General features: G+C 43.2%; 2 protein-coding genes across 2 annotated transcripts in view; one reads left to right on the top strand and one right to left on the bottom strand.

Annotated features, from left to right (window-relative positions):
- ERC1 (ELKS/RAB6-interacting/CAST family member 1) overlaps window positions 1-1284 on the bottom strand; it is a 277653-nt gene extending 276369 nt beyond the window's left edge. The window contains 1 exon segment of the mRNA XM_030447002.1: window positions 1202-1284. The gene's annotated coding sequence lies outside the window, so the exon portion shown is untranslated.
- RAD52 (RAD52 homolog, DNA repair protein) lies at window positions 1133-17309 on the top strand. Its single transcript, XM_030447014.1, has 12 exons — window positions 1133-1150; window positions 10139-10224; window positions 11294-11395; window positions 11979-12072; window positions 12559-12626; window positions 12896-13014; window positions 13105-13180; window positions 14294-14490; window positions 14699-14835; window positions 15470-15550; window positions 16054-16296; window positions 16568-17309. Exons 2-12 carry the CDS (start codon window positions 10141-10143, stop codon window positions 16624-16626), a joined length of 1260 nt encoding a protein of 419 aa, XP_030302874.1. The 5' UTR covers window positions 1133-1150; window positions 10139-10140; the 3' UTR covers window positions 16627-17309.
- The last annotated feature ends 1111 nt before the right edge of the window (window positions 17310-18420 follow it).

Genomic DNA, 18420 nt, shown 5'->3' with positions numbered 1-18420 from the left:
CAGTGTGACCTCAAAACAAGGTTGGATGAAATGTTAAACATGCATTGTTCTTCAGACCTATTTCTATCCATTTCCTTCCAGTCTCTCAACTTCTGTACTGCTTTCTCCCTGCCACGGGCCCAAACCAGGACACCCCCCTCACCTCCACAGGAGGTTTTATTTTGTATCTTTTCCTCGTATCTCCTCATCTCTCCGATTTCTATTGGGCTGTCACTTTAAACCATTTCTCACCATGTCGGCACAAACCACAACATGAAATTCCAGCGTGCATGCAACATTCCATGTAAAATAAATGGTATGCTTCCTAACTAAGACACGGAGTTCACATCAGAAAGGAGACAGATGTGGAAAGACAGCAAACCCTGAGACATGCTTCAGGATGGCAAGCAGATTCAGAAACAAAGCATCGTGTCAGCTGACGCTTACTTTGTAGCACACGTAATAAAATGAAATGTGACCATTCAGCGTTCACGGGGAAAAAATTAAATATAAAAAAAAAACAAAAAAACAAAAACGGCACCGCAAGGTCTAGGTGAGACAGACACCGGTCACAATTACCCCCGACGATATGACTGAGATAACAAAAGCGCGTGTTTCACAAGGACAGAGTAACTAAGTAGAGGCGAAAAAACACCCGGGAGGAGCACGAAGGACCTGCTGCATTGGCAGGCAATCCCACACCCTACCCGGCGCAGGGCGCCCGCCCCGCTACCCTGAGCGATGCCCGGCAGGACGCGGGGCCCGCCCGCCCGCCTGTCGCCGGCAAGACGGCGGGCAGGGCGATGTGGCCGTCCCAGACGCGGTCCCCGCGGGCCAGGCGGTCGGAGCCTGGGGAGAGCTGCCGCCTCCCAGCCCCCGGAGGGTGACAGCGTGCGCGGGGCCCGGCAGGGGCGAGGCCCCGCACCCCCCCGGCCGCCTCCCCCGGCCGCGCCCGGGCGCCCCCTCTCTCCGGCCGGCCGACAGGCCACGCAGCCCTCGGGGAAGCCTCCGCCGGACCCGCACCCACCTGAACCGCAACTCCCCGGCGACAGGCCCCGCCGCTGCCACCACCGCCGCCGCCGCCGCAGCAGCCCTCGCCCAGCCCCGGCGACTGCTCGCCGCTACCGGCTCCCGCAGGCCCCGCCCCGCCCCTGGCTCCCCCCAGCGGCCGGTAAGAAGCCTTAACCCTCCCCGACCCCCCGCACCGAGCGAGGCCCCTCACCTGCCCGTCAGCCGGCGGAGGGAGGGAGGCAGGGAGGGCAGGGGTGCTGCGCCACGGCGGGGCCGTGCGGCGGTGGCGGGGCCCCGGGCAGGTCGGGCTCACGCGCCCGCAGCTCCTCCGCTCGCGCCAGCCCCGCCGCTCACTCGCTCCCTCCCACCCCTCCCGCGCCCCCGGCGCGAGACACGCAAGCCCCGCCCCCTGCCGCCACCGAAAAGCGCGAGGCCCCCGCACACCCCGCCCCGCTACGGCCGCGCGCCGCCCCGCCCACGGCGCGCGCTCACACGGACGGGTTTCCCTTCCCCACCCCCCACCCCCTCACTCCCTCTCAGGGGCGGGGACCCTCCCGGTACCGCCCCCTCCCCTCTCCTCTCCCGTTGCCTTCCACAACCTCGGCGTTACGTCACCTCCTAGCGCGGGCGTAGGAAGTTTGACTCCTCTGCCGGCCCGTAGCCGCTCCTCCCTCCGCCTCCCCACTGCTTTTTCTCTTCCCCGAGCGGGAACTGCGAACTGACGCGGGTGGGCAGGCGGGCGGGCGGAGTGCGGCCTCAGCGGCCCAGGTACTGCGGCAGGGCCGGCACGGCGGGAAGCGTTCAAGCGTTCCTTTCCCTACCGGGGCCGCGCCCGGTGGGAGAACAGAGGGGGGGCGCGCGCTCCTCCTCAGGGGCCCGCGCGCCGGGGGAAACCGTTGGCGGCGCCTGCGGGGGGCGGGGGAGGGGTGGGGCGAGGGAAGGTCCCGTCCCGCCTGAGCCGCGGGCTGCAGCCCCTCTGCCCTCCTGTCCCTCAGCATCGGAGCGGCGAGTCTTTAGCTCCGCTGGCCACCCGGGGCTTCGGGCCAGCCGGCATGTGGAACCCCGGCCGGATGAGCGCGAGTGTCAGAGGTCAGGGGAGGCAAGGCTGCTCTTCTCCGGTCAGAATCCTGCCTGTCAGCCCCTGGGATTCCCTCGAAGCAAATGGCAGAGCTGGCGTGTTCGGCCCCGGTGCTACCTTGGCATTCTTACCTTGGGCAAACTTCGGTTTCCTGCTCCTCCCGGGTAACGAGCGGTAGGAGGAAATGGCCTCAGGCTGTGCCAGGGGAAGTTTAGATTGGATATTAGGAAAGAATTTCTTCACCGAAAGGGTTGTGGTGCACTGGAATAGGATGCCCAGGGAAGTGGTGGAGCCACCATCCCTGGAGGAAGTTAAAAGAAGTGCTTGGGGGCATGGGTTAGTGGGGGACTTGGCAGTGGGCTAGGTTAAAGCTTGGACTCTTAAAGGCCCAAACTTTTATATGATTCTGCCCCCAGAAGACTTTCAGCCTGCTGTAGCAGCCTGTATATACACAAAATCTATGACATTCTGCCTTCTTCTAGGTAGATAAGAGCAAATAACGCGCTCAGACATATTCCTAGTTTGATTTTTTTTATTATTATTTTTTTGTGAAGACATTCACAACAGAACATTTACACCCTTAGCCATTATTCCCAGGGGACACTAAAGTGAGAGATTATAGAGAATTGGATAGATCTATAATACTGCACTAGGAATTACACAGTGATTGCCATATAAATCACCACTATTTAAATTAATATCTTGTTGCAGTAAATGCAACAATTCAAACCTCTCACAATTAATATAGCTGACATGTGTAGACATCCCGATAGCCTGAACTTCCTTTTCAGCTGTAGAAACACAGAATCCACTTTAATTTCTGAAGAATAATGTAGTGCAGGTAAGTGCATGTTATAATATATAAACCAGTCTGTCAAGTATACCAAAAAAGGCATATTTTACATTGCTGTCTAAGAAAGAAGGATGAAAGTGGATAAAGGCTTGCCCATGTAAATTATTTTCTATTAAAAAATAAAGCATCAGCCAGCAGAAAAACAGAGCTTTAGATTTTTCGTGGTAATTTAATCAGTGTGTCAGCTTAATATGGTCTTGCTGCCAGAAGTGTCATCTGTGCCTGTAGTCACAATGGTTTTTATGATCTGCAGTTTGACAGATCTCCCACAGCTCTTATAGAGCTTAGATGCTTTAGATTCTAGCCTGGATTAATTTCTACTCTAGTAACTGCCTTTAGCAAAACACAATTGGACAGGCTGCTTTTATATTTAAGTCCCAAACCATTACTCTTGAGTTAAAAAGCCTGCTCTCTTTCCCTTGCAATTACTGAAGTGGCTTATACATAAATGATGTGGCTATAAATCAATCTTAACAGGCTTTTAGAAAGAAGTACCCACATAAATAATTTACTATAATTGAGTAATATTTCTGCGAGGTCTGGTCTCCAGAACAAGCTCTTTTTTTTCCTACCCAGTCTTTATAAATGCATAACAAATTGTTCCAGAGTGGATTATTCACTTTGTAATTTGTAACTGAGGTCTAAATGCTTTACACCTGGAAGAGAGCTTGTGTGCTAGACAAAGGTTGTTTCCCTTTTCCTTCAGTTCTGCCACTTGGTGTAATCAAAGAGAGCACCTCCTAATACAAACATAACTCATTGTTTGTTCTTCTAGGGATTATATTTTTAATAACATAATTGAAAGATTATTTGTGAAGGAGTAGTGGTTAATCCTTTTAGTGAAACATTTTCTCCACAGAATTGTGGAGTAATGCAAAGAAATTAAGTAATGTAAGAACTCAGGTAGGATTTGTGGTCTTAAAATGCAAATGTATTTCAAATTTAGAATTGGTTGGAGTTATCTGTGTCTAATGAAACTTTGTGGACCCTCTGTAAGGGAAAAGATAAAGTGGGTGCTGAATTTTGAAACAGTGAACCAAATTGTGTTGGAGAAGAAGTAATTTACACTTAGCATTGCTATTAAGAACATGTTTGGAGGTTGAACCAGCAAAATTTTAATATGCAGTATAAAACACTGGAACAATAGTGCATGAAACTAACCAATTTAGACTGGAATTTAATTTGTAATTGCTGGGGAAGCAGGGTCCTAAAACTACTTTCAGTAGACATACTGGTGGTTGATGAATTAATGACAAATGAATAAAGGCTATTATGGCAGGAAACTCAGCATAACGAATAAGGAGGTGAGTTTCCCATCCTGTGTTGCAAAAATGCAGACACTGAACAGGGTTCAGTTCAAATGTTGGATGTATTAATTCTAAAAAGAAATGCTCCCCTACTACACTACATTATTCTGCTAAAGTTGTATGAAGATTAGGAAGAGCTTTTAATTGTGTTCATTAATATGTTAATCAGTAAAAAGTGTAACAGATTAAGTGTTTTCTGGCCTGTGCAGGGAGGGTATTATCATCCTACACATACTTAGAAGTAATCATAGTACTGCTTGAGAAATCTAAGGGTTCATTTTTGGTTTTGCAGCCACGTATATGAGTTCCATTGAATTAAGTGGAACTGTTGGAAGGTCTGTCAAATCTGAAATGCGCTATAACTGAGGAGCAGTTATATCCCGTGAAAACAAATATATTTGAACTACTGCAGATAGCTCAGACTTTCTATGTGTTACCTTTTTATTCTCTTGCTGGAGTGGTTTTAATACAGAGTGTGGCCTGAATCAATAGCATTGAGATGCATCGGTATTGGCAAGCATCAGGGGCCACCTTTGGTTTACAGTAGACATCCAGTCTCATGGCCTACCTCTGCATTTCATCATTTAACCTAAAAAACATTCAATATCTCTTCTGTTGAAGTTAACAGAACATTACCTCACTTTTCTCAAGTCATCAAGTCTGTTTGCCTAGACATATTATCAGAAGCCAAAACTGTCTTATCCACAGTTTTCCCACAGCAATTTCGTAATCTGTTTTCAGCCCTGGTACAGCACAGGCCTGTCCTGGTTAGGAGCATCTTATACATAAAATATGTACACCTCAGCTCAGTGTTGGATGAAGCTATTGCATAAACCTTTGCATAACTGGTTAATCAACTTATACTTTGGAGTTCCCAGAGAATCCTACACAGAAATACAGGTTTTGAATTTTTTTTTTTTTTGTGTTAGTGCAAAATGAACCTTAGTTTAAATATGTATTATCTTTAGTGCTTGCTAAATCACTTGTTGCTACATGCATAGCTATTTGCTCTTGATGGGTTCAGTAGCATTGCATTTATTAAAACAATGTGAAAGAGTTTTGCTCAGCAAGCTGAAGCTTCACTGTAAAAAAACCTCACCCTATAGAGAAGGGGGAGGTTGGAAAAAAAAAAGAGCCCTCTAAAAGTGCACAGTCTACATTAAAGTCAGATCTATAAGATATACAAACTGTGTGATGCTATAATTTGTTTCTTGAAACAGCTGTGTTCTAGCTGAGGTTTTCCCAAGTTGTGGTACTTATACAATTCATGGTATGCAAACTATTTCAAAGTGATGCAAAACATGCTGCTTCTACCTTAATGTGAAGGGAACTGGAAACTGACATCAATAGCATGGGCTTAAGGTACAGAACATAATTCAAAAATCTGCTTTCTCAAGACAGAGGGGAACTGATATGAAAAGTAGTGATTTAAGACCAAAATATCTTTGTGGTAATGGACAGTAGAAAGGTATGTGGGGACGTGTTCATTTAGAAAATTAGGTGCATACTTTCATGGAAGGTGGAGGTGTTCCTGCCATAACTTTCAGTAGTAATTGTACTTCAACAGATCAAATTCAGATTAAATTGTTCAAGAAGATTGGTTTATATCCTAGATGGGAATTTGTGTACACACTCAGATTTTTCTCATCAGCTGCTCCATTCACTATCACCATACAAATAAATACTTAACTTCTAGAGCGCTCTTAAAAATTAGTTTTGAATCCTGGGTGTCTTTAAATTGATAATAAACTGCTTTTATCATATTGCATGCAAAGAAAGTGTATTTGAACTTTAATTTTTACCATTTCAAAATGGTTTGAAAATTCAGCTTTTACAATGCCAGAGTACATTTGAGGCTTTTTTGTACACCCATCAATAGTTTATTAACTAATTTAGTCTTAATGTTTCATAGCATGGTTTTGGTTGGAAGGGACCTTAAAGATCATACAGTTCCACCACTCCCCCTTGGGAAGGGACACCTCCCACTAGACCAAGTTGCTCCAAGCCCCATCCAACCTGGCCTTGAACACTTCCAGGGAGGAGGCAGCCACAGCTTTCCTGGGCAACCTGTTCCAGGCTGTCTCCACCCTCACACTAAAGAATTTCTTCCTAATGTCTAACCTGAATCTACTCTCTTCCAATCTAAAGCCATTACCCCCGGTCCTACTGCTACCTGCCCTTGCAAAAAGCCCCTCCCCAGCTTTCCTGTAGGCCCCTGCTGGTACTGGGAGGCTGCTATAAGATCTCCCCAGCCTTCTCCAGGCTGAACAACCCCAACTCTCTCCATCTACCTTCATAAGACAGGTGCTCCCACTCTTGGATCATCTTGGTGGCCTTCTGGACTTGCTCCATGACCTTCTTGTGCTGGGAACTCCAGAACTGGACACAGTACTCCAGGTGGAGTCTCATGAGAGTGGAGTATAGGGGGGAGAATCACATTCCTCAACATGCTAGCCATGCTTCTTTTGTTGCAGCCTAGGATGCAGTCCTCTTTCTAGGCTGCAAGCGTGCATTGCCTGCATTTGTCCAGTTTCTTATCCACCAGCACCTCCAACTTCTTCTCCTCAGGGCTACTGTCAGTCTGTTCTCTGCACAACCTGTATTTGTGCTTGGGATTGCCCCAACCCTTGTGCATGACTGTGCACTTGGCCTGTTGAACTTCATGCTGTTTGCACAGGCCCACCTCTCAAGCCTGTCAAGGTCCCTCTGGACACCTTCCCTTCCCTCCAGGATGCCAACCACACCACACAGCTTGGTGTCATCAGCAAACTCGGTGCACTCAATTCCACTGCCCAAACAAAGATGTTGAGCAGTGCTGGTCCTGACACTAGTCCTTGCAGTATGTCACTGGTCACTGAGCTTCACTTGGACATGGAGCCATTGACCACAGCTCTTTAGGTGTGACCATCCAGATCATTCCTTATCAACTGTGTGGTCCATCTGTCAAATCTACGGTCTCCAATATAGAGACCAGAATGTCATGCAGGAGCACAAGTCCAGGTAAATCACATCAGTTCTCTTATCCACCAACTCTGTAACCTCATTGTTGAAGGCCACCAAATTTGTCAGGCAGGATTTGCCCCCAGCAAAGCCATGTTGGCCATCACCAATCACCTTATTTTCCATGTGCCTTAAGCATAGTTTCCAGGAGGATCTGCTCCACAATCTTGCAAATCACAGAGGTGAGATTGACTGGCCTGTAGTTCCTTGGGTTTTTTTTTTTTCCTCCCTTCTTTAAAATCAGGGTTATGTTTCCTCTTTTCCAGTCAGTGGGAACTTCACCAGACTACCATGACTTCTCAAATATAGTGGATCATGTCTTAGCAAACCCATCTGCCAGTTCCCTCAGGACCTGCAGTTGCATCTCATCAGGTCCCATGAACCTGTGCACCTTCAGGTTCCTTGTATGGTCTTGAACCCAATCGCCACCTCGAGTAGATTTTCCTTGTTCCAGCCCCTACCTTTGCCTTCTGTGACTTGGGCAGTGAAGACTGAGGCAAAAAAAGTCACTGAGTTCCTCAGCCTTCTCCATAACCCAGGTAACCAGGTCTCCTATTTCCTTCCAGAGGGGGCCCACATTTTTCCTACTCTTCCTTTCATGCAAGTTAAAAATTGGGGGGAGAGAGAGGGTGAGGAAACAATACTCTACTGAGGATTGGAAGTGTCTTGCCTTCCCTAGTTCCTGGCTCTAGTGTTGAGGTAGATTTATAATTCCATTTGCAAAATTAGCTTTTCTCCCTTCCAAACTCCTACTCAAATAATTTTTAAATTATAGCTCTGACACTTGCTTTGAGACAGAAGGCTTTGCTGTGCTGCAATTCATCAGATGGGAAAAAAACCTATATCATCTCCCTCTCCTTCATACAAGCAGTAGAGTAATGCATAATTTGAATACAAACCACTGGCATGTTTTTAAACTATTTATTGCAAAGAAGTATGTTGTTGATATACTCTGGCAGCATCTGATCTGTTGGATTCAAACTGTGTGATGTGAAGATGTTTTCAGTAGAATTCTGTACTGCTTGTTCTCATTCAGAATCAGTTTCCACATCTTATTCAGTGCTTCATTAAATGTATATCTCGTTAAATAATTCAGTCTGACAGTGGTTTATAAAACAGTAAAGGACTATATACTAGTTTTAGTTGAAGCAATTTTGCTTCCAGATGCCATCCACCTATCGCACATAAAAATCTGGCAAAACTGGTAATAGGCTATGTAGGGAACTGGACACATTTTGTTGGTTTTTTCCAAGGGCTTTATAATAATTAACATCTGATTTAGGCTGCTTAGAGGGGGGGAAAAGTAATGGAGTATTGTTCAAACTCCAACTTCCTCTACCACTCACACAGGTACTGTTTTGTTCTCATTGTCTCAGGACGGTATTGCCCTGTTTAACAAGGGCAATAGCTTGCTTAAATCACAAGTGTATCTCCTGGTAAGACTAATTTCTAAATGTTCTCTTCCAAAAGCAGATGTATTTACCACAAGTTGAAGTAAACTTGTGATTGAAACATATTCAAATGTATAAACATTGTACAATTGTACAGCTTTTGGACTGGAGATGAATAATTATAGCCACCCAAAATGAAGGAGAATTTTAGCTACAAAGAGCATAGTTAACCAGTGCTCATACTTGCTAATGAAATAACTAGTATCTTTTTTTCTTAAAATTGTTTGCAAAGTTCTCAGTAAACTTTGGCTTCCTTGTTTAGCAACTAGAAAACCAACTTCTTTTAGAAAAGTGCCAAACCTGGTGAAGAGTAGAAAAGCAATACTAGACAGGTTCTGACTGGCTGTCAAGCAACTGCCTGCTGAAGACTTCAGACATTTCTCAAACTGTCTTGACCTCTCCAACTGTCTTGTATGTATATTGATTTGCCTTGTATTGCATGCAGAAGTCTTTGTGACAGACTACCAGTTGTACTAAGCTTTTCTGCAAATACAAGAAAATATTACCTCTGAGGGCTTAAACAAAAGCCTTGCTGCAGCTCCTTTGCATGCCTGTTGTATGAAGTGCTCAGCAAGACCTCTCCAGCAGGCAGGGCAGTAGTGGTAATGCAGTACTTGGTAGGTGTTGGAAACTGGCTTGGAAAAGGGTGCCATCTACTGAATTATCAGTACAACTTCATAACATTTGTACAGGTTTTTTGTGGTTTTCAATTCAGCATAATTTATATGATGCCATCCTAACACAAGACAGTGTGATTACAGTCAAAAACTATCATCTAAAATAAAGACTGACAGGGCAGGGTATAAACAAGTAAAAGTTTAGAAATTCACCTCTGTTTTTTAGCAGAGTCTAAGTATAAATAGATATTGAAAGTGATCAAGAATCTGAGGAATTTGTTTTGTATTTTTTTACTTATAATGGTGCAATGTATTCACATGCACTTAAAAGGGGGGGACGACACACCATTTGTTGCCACTGCAGTGTATAGAATAAGGACTTGAGAGATGATTAATTTTTATTCTAGTCTCTGATCTTATGCAGGATCAAGATGCTCTTGAATTTTTTAAGGTTTTTGTTTTACTAGTAAGTAAATATATGTTCTGTAAATAAAATACTTGTTTCCCTGTTGTCATGTAGTTTAATTTAGGCTCACCCCTATTGGTTTTATGGATAAAAACCAGAACAGTGTCTCTTCTTCTAGGATGAAACTAGCCATTTCTGCCTACAATAGTGTAAGTTATTTAAGAAGAAAAGTTTTGACTGTTCTGAACCAACATCACAAAACAAAATTCCAACTGGTGCTACAGCAGTTTCATGGGCTAGGAAGTATAATTTTCATGTGAAACACATCTATTCTGCAGTATTGCTATACTCACTGGCAGTGAACTTCAACAGTATTTTGGCTGCTTCATGCAGATCATTAGTTCTGTTATCTTCAGTGTTTGTATTTTCTCTTTAGGGATGCCTGAAAACCATGGGAAAGACACTGAAAACCACCTCAACAGCAGTTCCAGCAGTAGTAATTCAGTTGCTTGCTTTGGACAGGTCAGTTTTGTTTGCCTTAGAGGGAAATGGAAGTTTTATGCTTTTACTTGTGGAAATCTGCATATTTACTAATTTTTAAGTGGGATAAAGTAAGGCTGAAGTCATATACATTATGCTAGCTAGGCTATACCTATTTGTACATTACATTTACCTCCTTGATAGCTTTGTCATGCCTCCAGTTACAATAAATTGCTCTGGATTCTTCATAAAAGCTTTCTATTTTGTTTCTTAAAAGTGGTTTCATTTTATTCTCTCCGATTCCCAGATGGCCTGGATCATGCTTACACCCATTCTAAGTACTGATTCAGAAACTACTACAGAAGCTACAAACTTTTCAGAGCTTGAATCCCTAAGTATGCATTTAGGCTTCTCTAACCTTTACAGACTGTAAATTATATTCCTACTATGACAAGGAGGAAAAGTTACAATGCTTTAAGCTTCCTCTGATTCTGGAGATAACCAATGATAGCAGTGATGTTGTAGTTATTTAAAGGATGTTCCTTGCATGAGGGGAATTTGCTAAACACTCCTCAAGGAACTCCTCTTAATTGCTTGTCTGATCTGCTCTCTTCACTGCCCTAGCAGCATCTGGTATTAGAATTAGTTTTGTTTTTCTTGGAGTTTTAAAATACACTGTTCTTGTTGGACACAGAGATACTATGTTTTATTTTGGAGAGCTGAACTATAAGCTTAATGTGCGTTCCTGGCAACCTTCACAAGCATTATCACTGCATTAAGATTTCAGTAGAAAACTGTTAGGCCTGGCTCTCTCAGTTCTTCTAATGTGATAGTTATGAGAAATGAGAAATAAATACAGCTCAATAATTAAAACTATAATTCCAGAGTAAGAGGAAAAAAAACAAATCAGTATAATGCACTAACATAATGTTTACATACCACCTGAAGTCTCTTCTTGTCTGCTACATCCTGATTCTGGAAAATGGATCACACACCTCTGGAAAAGACAACATAGAAAATTAAGATAAATAAGCGATTTCAGGAGAAGAGAGGGAGCTAAAATAAGGAGAGTGACAAGATTAATCTTACATTTTTTCTTTTTTTGGTCAAGTATCAATACACAGCAAGTGAATATCAAGCTATCCAGGATGCCCTTCGTCAGAGACTGGGTCCAGAATATATCAGCAGTCGGCAAGCTGGAGGAGGACAAAAGGTATGAAGAAGAATGCATAGCTGTTTCAACTTGTGTTTTTTCCCCAGACAAACAAGGGTAAAAAAAATTCCAATAATGCTCTTTCCTTTTTTAAAGTTAATTTCCCATTAGTAATTCAATGTTCAGATACAAAAGCAATGTCAGCGTATCATAATTTTTTTACTGATCATAGGTTTCTTTTTGTGTTTTAATAAAAGATTTAACTTTTCAGAGCTTCATCCTTAACAAGGAAATACTTATCTACTTGTGGAACATTGAGGCCTTTCTCTTTTTTTATCAGAATTTCAATATATGGAGTATCATGTAACACTGGCTGCATTTTACCCACTTTAGTGCCCAGTAGCTCTGCCTTCCCTTGATTAAGTCATATTTGTCATATTAACACCACTAGAAGAGGTGCTAGAAGTGCTAGAAGAGTGAGCTGAAAGCTGTACCATCATCCTTACACCCACGTTACCTGAACCTAGAACTTTAGCTGGGTTTCCTCAGTGTAAGATGATGTGTGTAATCCCTCTTTAAAATAAAGCATGTATGTATGTGTTCACATGTGAATGTATTTCTATATAAATGTTTTTCTTTTCAGGTCTGTTACATTGAGGGGCACAAGGTAATCAGTCTGGCCAATGAGATGTTTGGCTTCAATGGCTGGGCTCATTCAGTTACTCAGCAGAATGTTGGTAAGTAGCTTGAAGATAAAGAGTCTTTCCTCTTGTTTCACTGCGAGGCCCTGAGGGAAAAGTCTCTCAGATGACTATGGTATTGTCTTAGATTCTTCAAAGAGCCTGGGGCAGGCATGTGGAATTTCCAAGTATCTAAGCATTTGGTAAGAATGAGACAGATTTAGTAACAACTGAGCTGCTGTTTTCTTTTTAGATCTTGCACTGGAACATGTCATAGTCATTATTCTGAGTGTGTGTGCCAGGTCTAGCCACTGAGAACCAGAAAGTATAAAAGTCTCACATAACATGTGCAGAGCATACATGCAACTCACAATTCTCAAACTACCATTAATATTTTGCAAGTCATGCTCAATTTTATAGAAGCATCTTGTGTACATTCAGCAAGGAGAGTACAGATTTATGAATGTTTGCAAAGGACAGAAGTACTAAATGTGGATCAACAGTCTTTTGTATTATTTATGATGTTCCTTTTCCCTCCCTTAGACTTCGTTGACCTCAACAATGGCAGATTCTATGTGGGGGTCTGTGCATTTGTGAAAGTTCAGCTTAAGGTAAATGGGTTTTTTGTTTACACTATCTATAGCTGAGCAATTTCCTGAAGCTGGGAATGAAAGTTAATCTGTAGATCAAATTGTAGTTCTCAAGGTCAGTAATGACACTAGAGAAGCTGGTGGTGTCCAAAGTGTCCTGCACATTCACCTTGCTATAGAGCAAACAGCTAAGAGCAAGTAATCAGGCCTAGGAAAGCACAGCTTCTATTAAGAAATGCTGTATGTGCAGAAATTCCCCTACACTTACTATTTTAAAAATTTTACTGCAGGATGGTTCATACCATGAAGATGTAGGGTATGGAGTCAGTGAAGGTTTAAAGTCTAAGGCCTTGTCCCTAGAAAAGGCAAGGAAGGAGGCAGTAACAGATGGACTGAAGAGGGCACTCAAGTAAGTGAAGAACAGTGCTTGTATGTTTTCAGAAGTTCCTTGAGAATTAACTATTATTTTCAGTCAACAGTGAGCTCTCTTATTTCTCAGGTGCTTTGGGAATGCTCTTGGGAACTGCATCCTAGACAAAGACTACCTACGAGCTGTGAATAAACTTCCACGTCAGGTGCAGTACATGGGCTGTGAGGGCAGGGACTGCAAGATGTGTGTTGCTCCTAGTCCTTCATATCAAAAAAATTATAAAGAATGATATGAATGCATCTCAACTCTCAGTGTTTCCAGCTATAAGACCAATAGCCTTTCCCTGATATTTCATATGACCTGTTTGAGTTATTCCTTGACATTTTACATCTAATACTCTAAATTTTTACAATTTGGAAATTTTTACACTAGAAGAGCTGCAGTTACTTTACTCTGTGAAGCACTAGGCAGTGAGCTCTTCGAGGTAACCAGCACCATGGAGAAATACCTCTTGTGCAGGTCTTAGGTCCAGAGAGAGACAAGAAATTGTGATTTACATCTTCATCAGTGACAACCATACTTAAACCTCATTCTTTTAGAGCTATCACAATTTTTAAGTATGCTGTAAGGTAACACAGCACTTTTTGTAATATTAAACAGTCCTGACTGTGACTGAGGTTTCATTTCAGCAATAAACATCAACCTTTTTTAGCTCCTGACATGTACCAGTGGAGGGCAGTAGGTTTTTAGGCAGTAATCTACCTTGCTCATAGAGGAGAAAGTAAACTTTTTATAACTGCTGATCCATGGAGTTTCATAGCAAGGTTGCCTTCATCATACCAGGGTTTACCAAACTCCACTAAGGCAGCTTAGAGCTGTTAGGTGGGTTCTGTCTAGCTAGCTTAGCCTGTGGAAGCAGATCCAAAGTGACACCTTGCCAAGTGAAGTTAGCACTCTAACTCTGCTTTGCCAGGATCACTGTCCCATGAATTTGTAAAATCACAGAGCCAAACCATCCCATCTTTAATGAAACGAGAATGGTGAAGCTTCCTCAGTGACCTCACAACTGCAGAGCTGAGTGAAGGTTTGCCATGGCCTTTAATACAAACGTGGAAATAGCAAAACTAAAACTTCAGGCTGTCTGAGAAGCTGTAGAATTCTGCATCAACTGATTCAATGATTAACTGAATGTTTTTGTACTGAAAATGCATTTCAGTTTCCTAACAAAGAAAATAAACTACATTTTTCAACAGTACTTTTCAAAAAAGTCTGTGCATATTTAATGAAGGAAATTCATTAATATGTTTTCTTTTACTAGATGCCCCCTGAGTTAGATTTGGTCAAAGCTAAAAGACAAGACTATGAACCTGAAATAGAGAAAGCAAGATACAGCAGCTGTTTGGACAGGGAGAATGCAGGAGGAAGACAACATTGTGAGACAGCATCTGCTTGTAAGCCTGGTCAGACAGAGGCTGCTGTAGTGACAGTGGATCAGAAACAGCCAGATGGTTCCAGGTGAGACTGCTGTTATAAATTTGTTTTGTTAGCTGTATGAGAAGTTACTGTACCTTTTAAAACACAAAGCCCAATTTGGAAGATGCCACGCAATGCTAGTTAAGTGGATTTTCCTTGGTGTTATTTCTTTATGCAATTGTTTCCTTCTTCATAAAATGTCATTGCTGAAATCGTGTTTGACTTTGTCCTGGCTTGGGGGGAGGGACAGAAGTGCAGACTCCTCAGCTACGGAGTGTGATGCCACTTACCAGCGGAAACTGCGGCAAAAGCTCCTGCAGCAACAGTTCCGGGAACAGATGGAGAAAAAGCAGCAGGTTCCAGCGGTTACTCCTGGCAGCAAACAGGGTAAGGCCTGGCATTTAAAGCTGACAGTTCTAATGGTAGCTGCTGGGGAGTCCTGTGTCACCCTCAGTATAGGAGCCCCATCAGCTTCATTTGCTCTGGTATTGTACTATCAACACACATCTGAGGGCACAGGAAGGAGGATTATCTTATTTCCCCCAACCCCACCATGAAGTGACAGGAATGTCAGCTTTAAAACTGCATCATTAAAACTACAACTTTACAAACACCCTAAAGCTCCATGAAGCACAGCAGCTGATGTCAGTACCATTAACAGGCTGCACCTGTGCTGAGGTTGCAGCACTTCGCTGAGGTGGCTGCAGGCAAAAAGGCACTGCCTTAGTTTCTCATGTTGCTCTTCAGTCATGGTGGAGTCTGGACAGCTGTGTGGTAAGCAGGAAGATGGGGATAGGGTAAATAGGCAAAAACAAAACCTAAATGCTTTTATCAGCTGTCATCAGGTACAGAATCTTCCCATTCCACATACTGCTACCGAAACAGAAACAGCTCTAGGAAGACAAAGGAAGGTACCTTGTGGCAGCTGCAGCATAATATACGAGACTTGTGCTCTGCTAAGAAGGAGTAAAAGGGTTCTTATGTATTTCTAATAATTCCTTCTTGTGTTACCTCTGTCCAGCAATGCCTGATCCTCCTGTACAGCACAGCACTCCAGCAGCAGAACAGCAGGAGCCAGCGATAGAAGAGGAGTTCTTTGCAGGTCAGTCAAAAAGTGATGAGTGTTGAATCACTGAGGCATTTAAATCAATTCTTCGGAGCACAGTGTAAAGGTAGAAGGTCTGAAGAGGCAGGAGTACAAGTCTGATCTTCATAATGCAGGCCTTGCTTGAGTGGCAGAGAAACAATGTCCATCACGATGGAGGGCTGCACACCCTGCTTTTAAGTTGAGAGTTGTTGCACACACTTGGTAAACCCTTTTCCTCAAGTAATATTGCACAGAAACAGAACATTTGTGGGGCTGAGGGGCTGTGTTAACCATGACTGTTTGGGTCACACTTACAGCACGGTGCTTGGATGCTGGTTAAATCCAGTGCACAGGGGGTGGTACCATTTTCCTGCTATGCACTAACACTAAAGATGCTTTACAGTTTTACCTTTGTGATGGCCACCACTTGTAGAAGAGAGGGCTGATCCTGGAGTTAGTGTAATTTCTGTAGTCCAGTACTATCATCTTTAGTTTGATCACCTTTACATTTGCTCTAGATGATCCTGAACTTTGGGACATTTCCCTGGAGAGCATTGATTTTAAGATAATGGGTCATAAAATGACAAATCCACCAGCTGGACAGCAGACATCTGAAACACCCCACGGACATCATCAAATGACTACTCGTAACAGGACACCACACAGAACAAATCATCACAAAGCTGCTGCTAGATTTGCACAATTGTGGTCTTCTGCTACAGTTGTGAGCAATAGCAGCTCTGCCAACCAGAACACCCCAGGTATGTGCTGCCAAAAATGACTTGAGTTCTGTCCTAACAGTGGTCCTTGGCTGTGAAAGCAGTGCTGTTAGATCAGTAAACTGGAGTGGGAGAAACATGTCTTGTCTCGGACGTGGCTGCAGATGCTGGGATAGTGGGCTAGGAGAACCAGCTGGATTTTCCATCCAACTGTCCTTTCAAGGAGGAGCTAGAAAAAGAATTGAGAAGCACTTTTAGGAGCAGAAAAAAGCTTTATGAAACTTCAGTTTCTCACAATCTCCCTGTTTGGCAGAGTACAGCCCCCACAGGAGAAGTCAAAGCTTGAAGAAAAGGAGACTGGAACCTACGTAAGGCACCAGGTGGTATCGCGGCCTCCAGACCGGATTACATCGGAAAACTGCAGTTGGCTGTTAAAATTATGTGAGGAAATCTAATGCATTAATGGATTTTCCTTTACACAATAGTGAAGCAACACAGAAGAGCTTAATACAGCCAGCAAGAAATTATTGTACTTTGAGGTTACTAAATGTTTCAGAGGTCTCTTTCCATAAACAAGCGATCACTCATGCTGCTGCAGCATTAGACTTGTGGCTGGATTACAAGCTGACATTACATGTCATTTGCCCAAAATGTTAAAAGTATTTAAAATTATTAAATAAATTCATAGCTTCTTTCTCCCTCAGTGCTGCATTTCAGCACGGAGAAAAGACATTTTTAGTAAAATGGGAGTATGGTCAGATGACAAAGCCTGAAGGCATGAAGCCCTTTGCCCTGTGGCTGCACAAATGGGCCCAGAGCCCTATGGCTCCTCCTCAGGCATTTGGGACCCCAGTGCAGGAGCAGCACATTCAGCGGTGCCAGCACAACAGGGCAGCTCTGGGGTGGGAGCATGCTGGGACTGCTGCTGAGGTGCTGCATGAAGCATCTCAGACCATGTTTGCCTGGACCCTTTGTAAAAATGAACGTGAGCTGCAATTTTGATTTTAAATATTTCAGCCCTTTTCCATATAAAAATAAACATGAAATACACACCACCCTTGTAGCTGTTCATGCCTTTATACTATTCATGCCTTCAAACTATTACAAATCATTCCCTGTTTAGCAAGCTCAAAAAAGTGAATGCCTTCTGAGTACTTACAAGTAGGAAGCAAGAGAATGCAGAGCCTTGCATTTGCCTAAAGATGGGCAACAGAAAATTTCAAGTGGGTTTTAAAGCTTAGAGCAAAGCAACAGCTGTTCCTTCCAGTAAGAAGGTAAATGGAAACCTTTTTAGAACAGTATTTCAAACTGGATACAGCCATATTTTTCAGAAGTGGAGTGCTGGAGAGGAGGATACCACCTGGGATTTATGAGCTGGACCAGGGAAATTTACACAAACTCTTTGATTAGTTCAGCCCTAAGATCAGTGTCAGATTTGAAACAGATACTTGTCCCTGTGCTTTGCCAGCACTGCTCTATTTGGGCAAGTCTCTTAATGCTGTCTACATGCAAATACATTGAAGTATTCAGCATTTATTCCTACTCCTGCTGCTTTACCTTCATCACTTCATCTTTTTCCTTAAAAGATCCTCTACTATCTAATTATCTTCTCAACAGGACAAAGAGTAAGGATTGAGTTTAGCATGGAAAGATAGGACATATTATAATTAACTGTACTAGATTACATCTAGAAAATAGTTTCACTTTGCACCATTCTAGTTTCTCTCCCAGTTCAGTGCTGCCTTCAGAACAGCTCAGACAAGGAATACATACCACACGTTTGAGTCATGCACTCACTATTGAAACCAGATACCTGTTAGGAAGGGAATGTGCAGACATTCAGAATTACTGTATTCAAAAGCTGCTCTAAACTTTTACAATGAAAAAAAAAAAAATTCTCAAGCAGAACTGCATCAGCTCTCTTGACTCTATGAAAACAGTGCAACTGTATCCATGCCTCCTCTAAGAGGACTGGATACTCAAGAGGACTTTTCTCCTCTAAGAAATCCCATAACATGCTTCTGAGGATTGGTCTCTTTGGAAAGGGCAGTAAAACTTGGAGCTTCTCCCCCCTTTAAGGCCTTGCACAGCATGACTCATAACAAAAGCTCTTCTGAAAATGGAAAGAAATGCATCAGCAATTCCTGTTTAGAAGTACCAAATAAT

This window comes from Calypte anna, chromosome 1 (assembly GCF_003957555.1).
Source record: "Calypte anna isolate BGI_N300 chromosome 1, bCalAnn1_v1.p, whole genome shotgun sequence".
NCBI lineage: Eukaryota > Metazoa > Chordata > Aves > Apodiformes > Trochilidae > Calypte > Calypte anna.
This window is presented reverse-complemented; position numbering and strand designations above follow the sequence as displayed.

Excerpts from the sequence above, each read along its gene's own strand:
- RAD52 (XM_030447014.1), top strand. The coding sequence starts at position 10,141 with ATGCCTGAAAACCATGGGAAAGACACTGAAAACCACCTCAACAGCAGT. Across the intron at positions 10,225-11,293 it reads CAGTTGCTTGCTTTGGACAG|TATCAATACACAGCAAGTGA; the intron begins GTCAGTTTTGTT and ends TTTTTGGTCAAG. Across the intron at positions 11,396-11,978 it reads AAGCTGGAGGAGGACAAAAG|GTCTGTTACATTGAGGGGCA; the intron begins GTATGAAGAAGA and ends TTTTCTTTTCAG.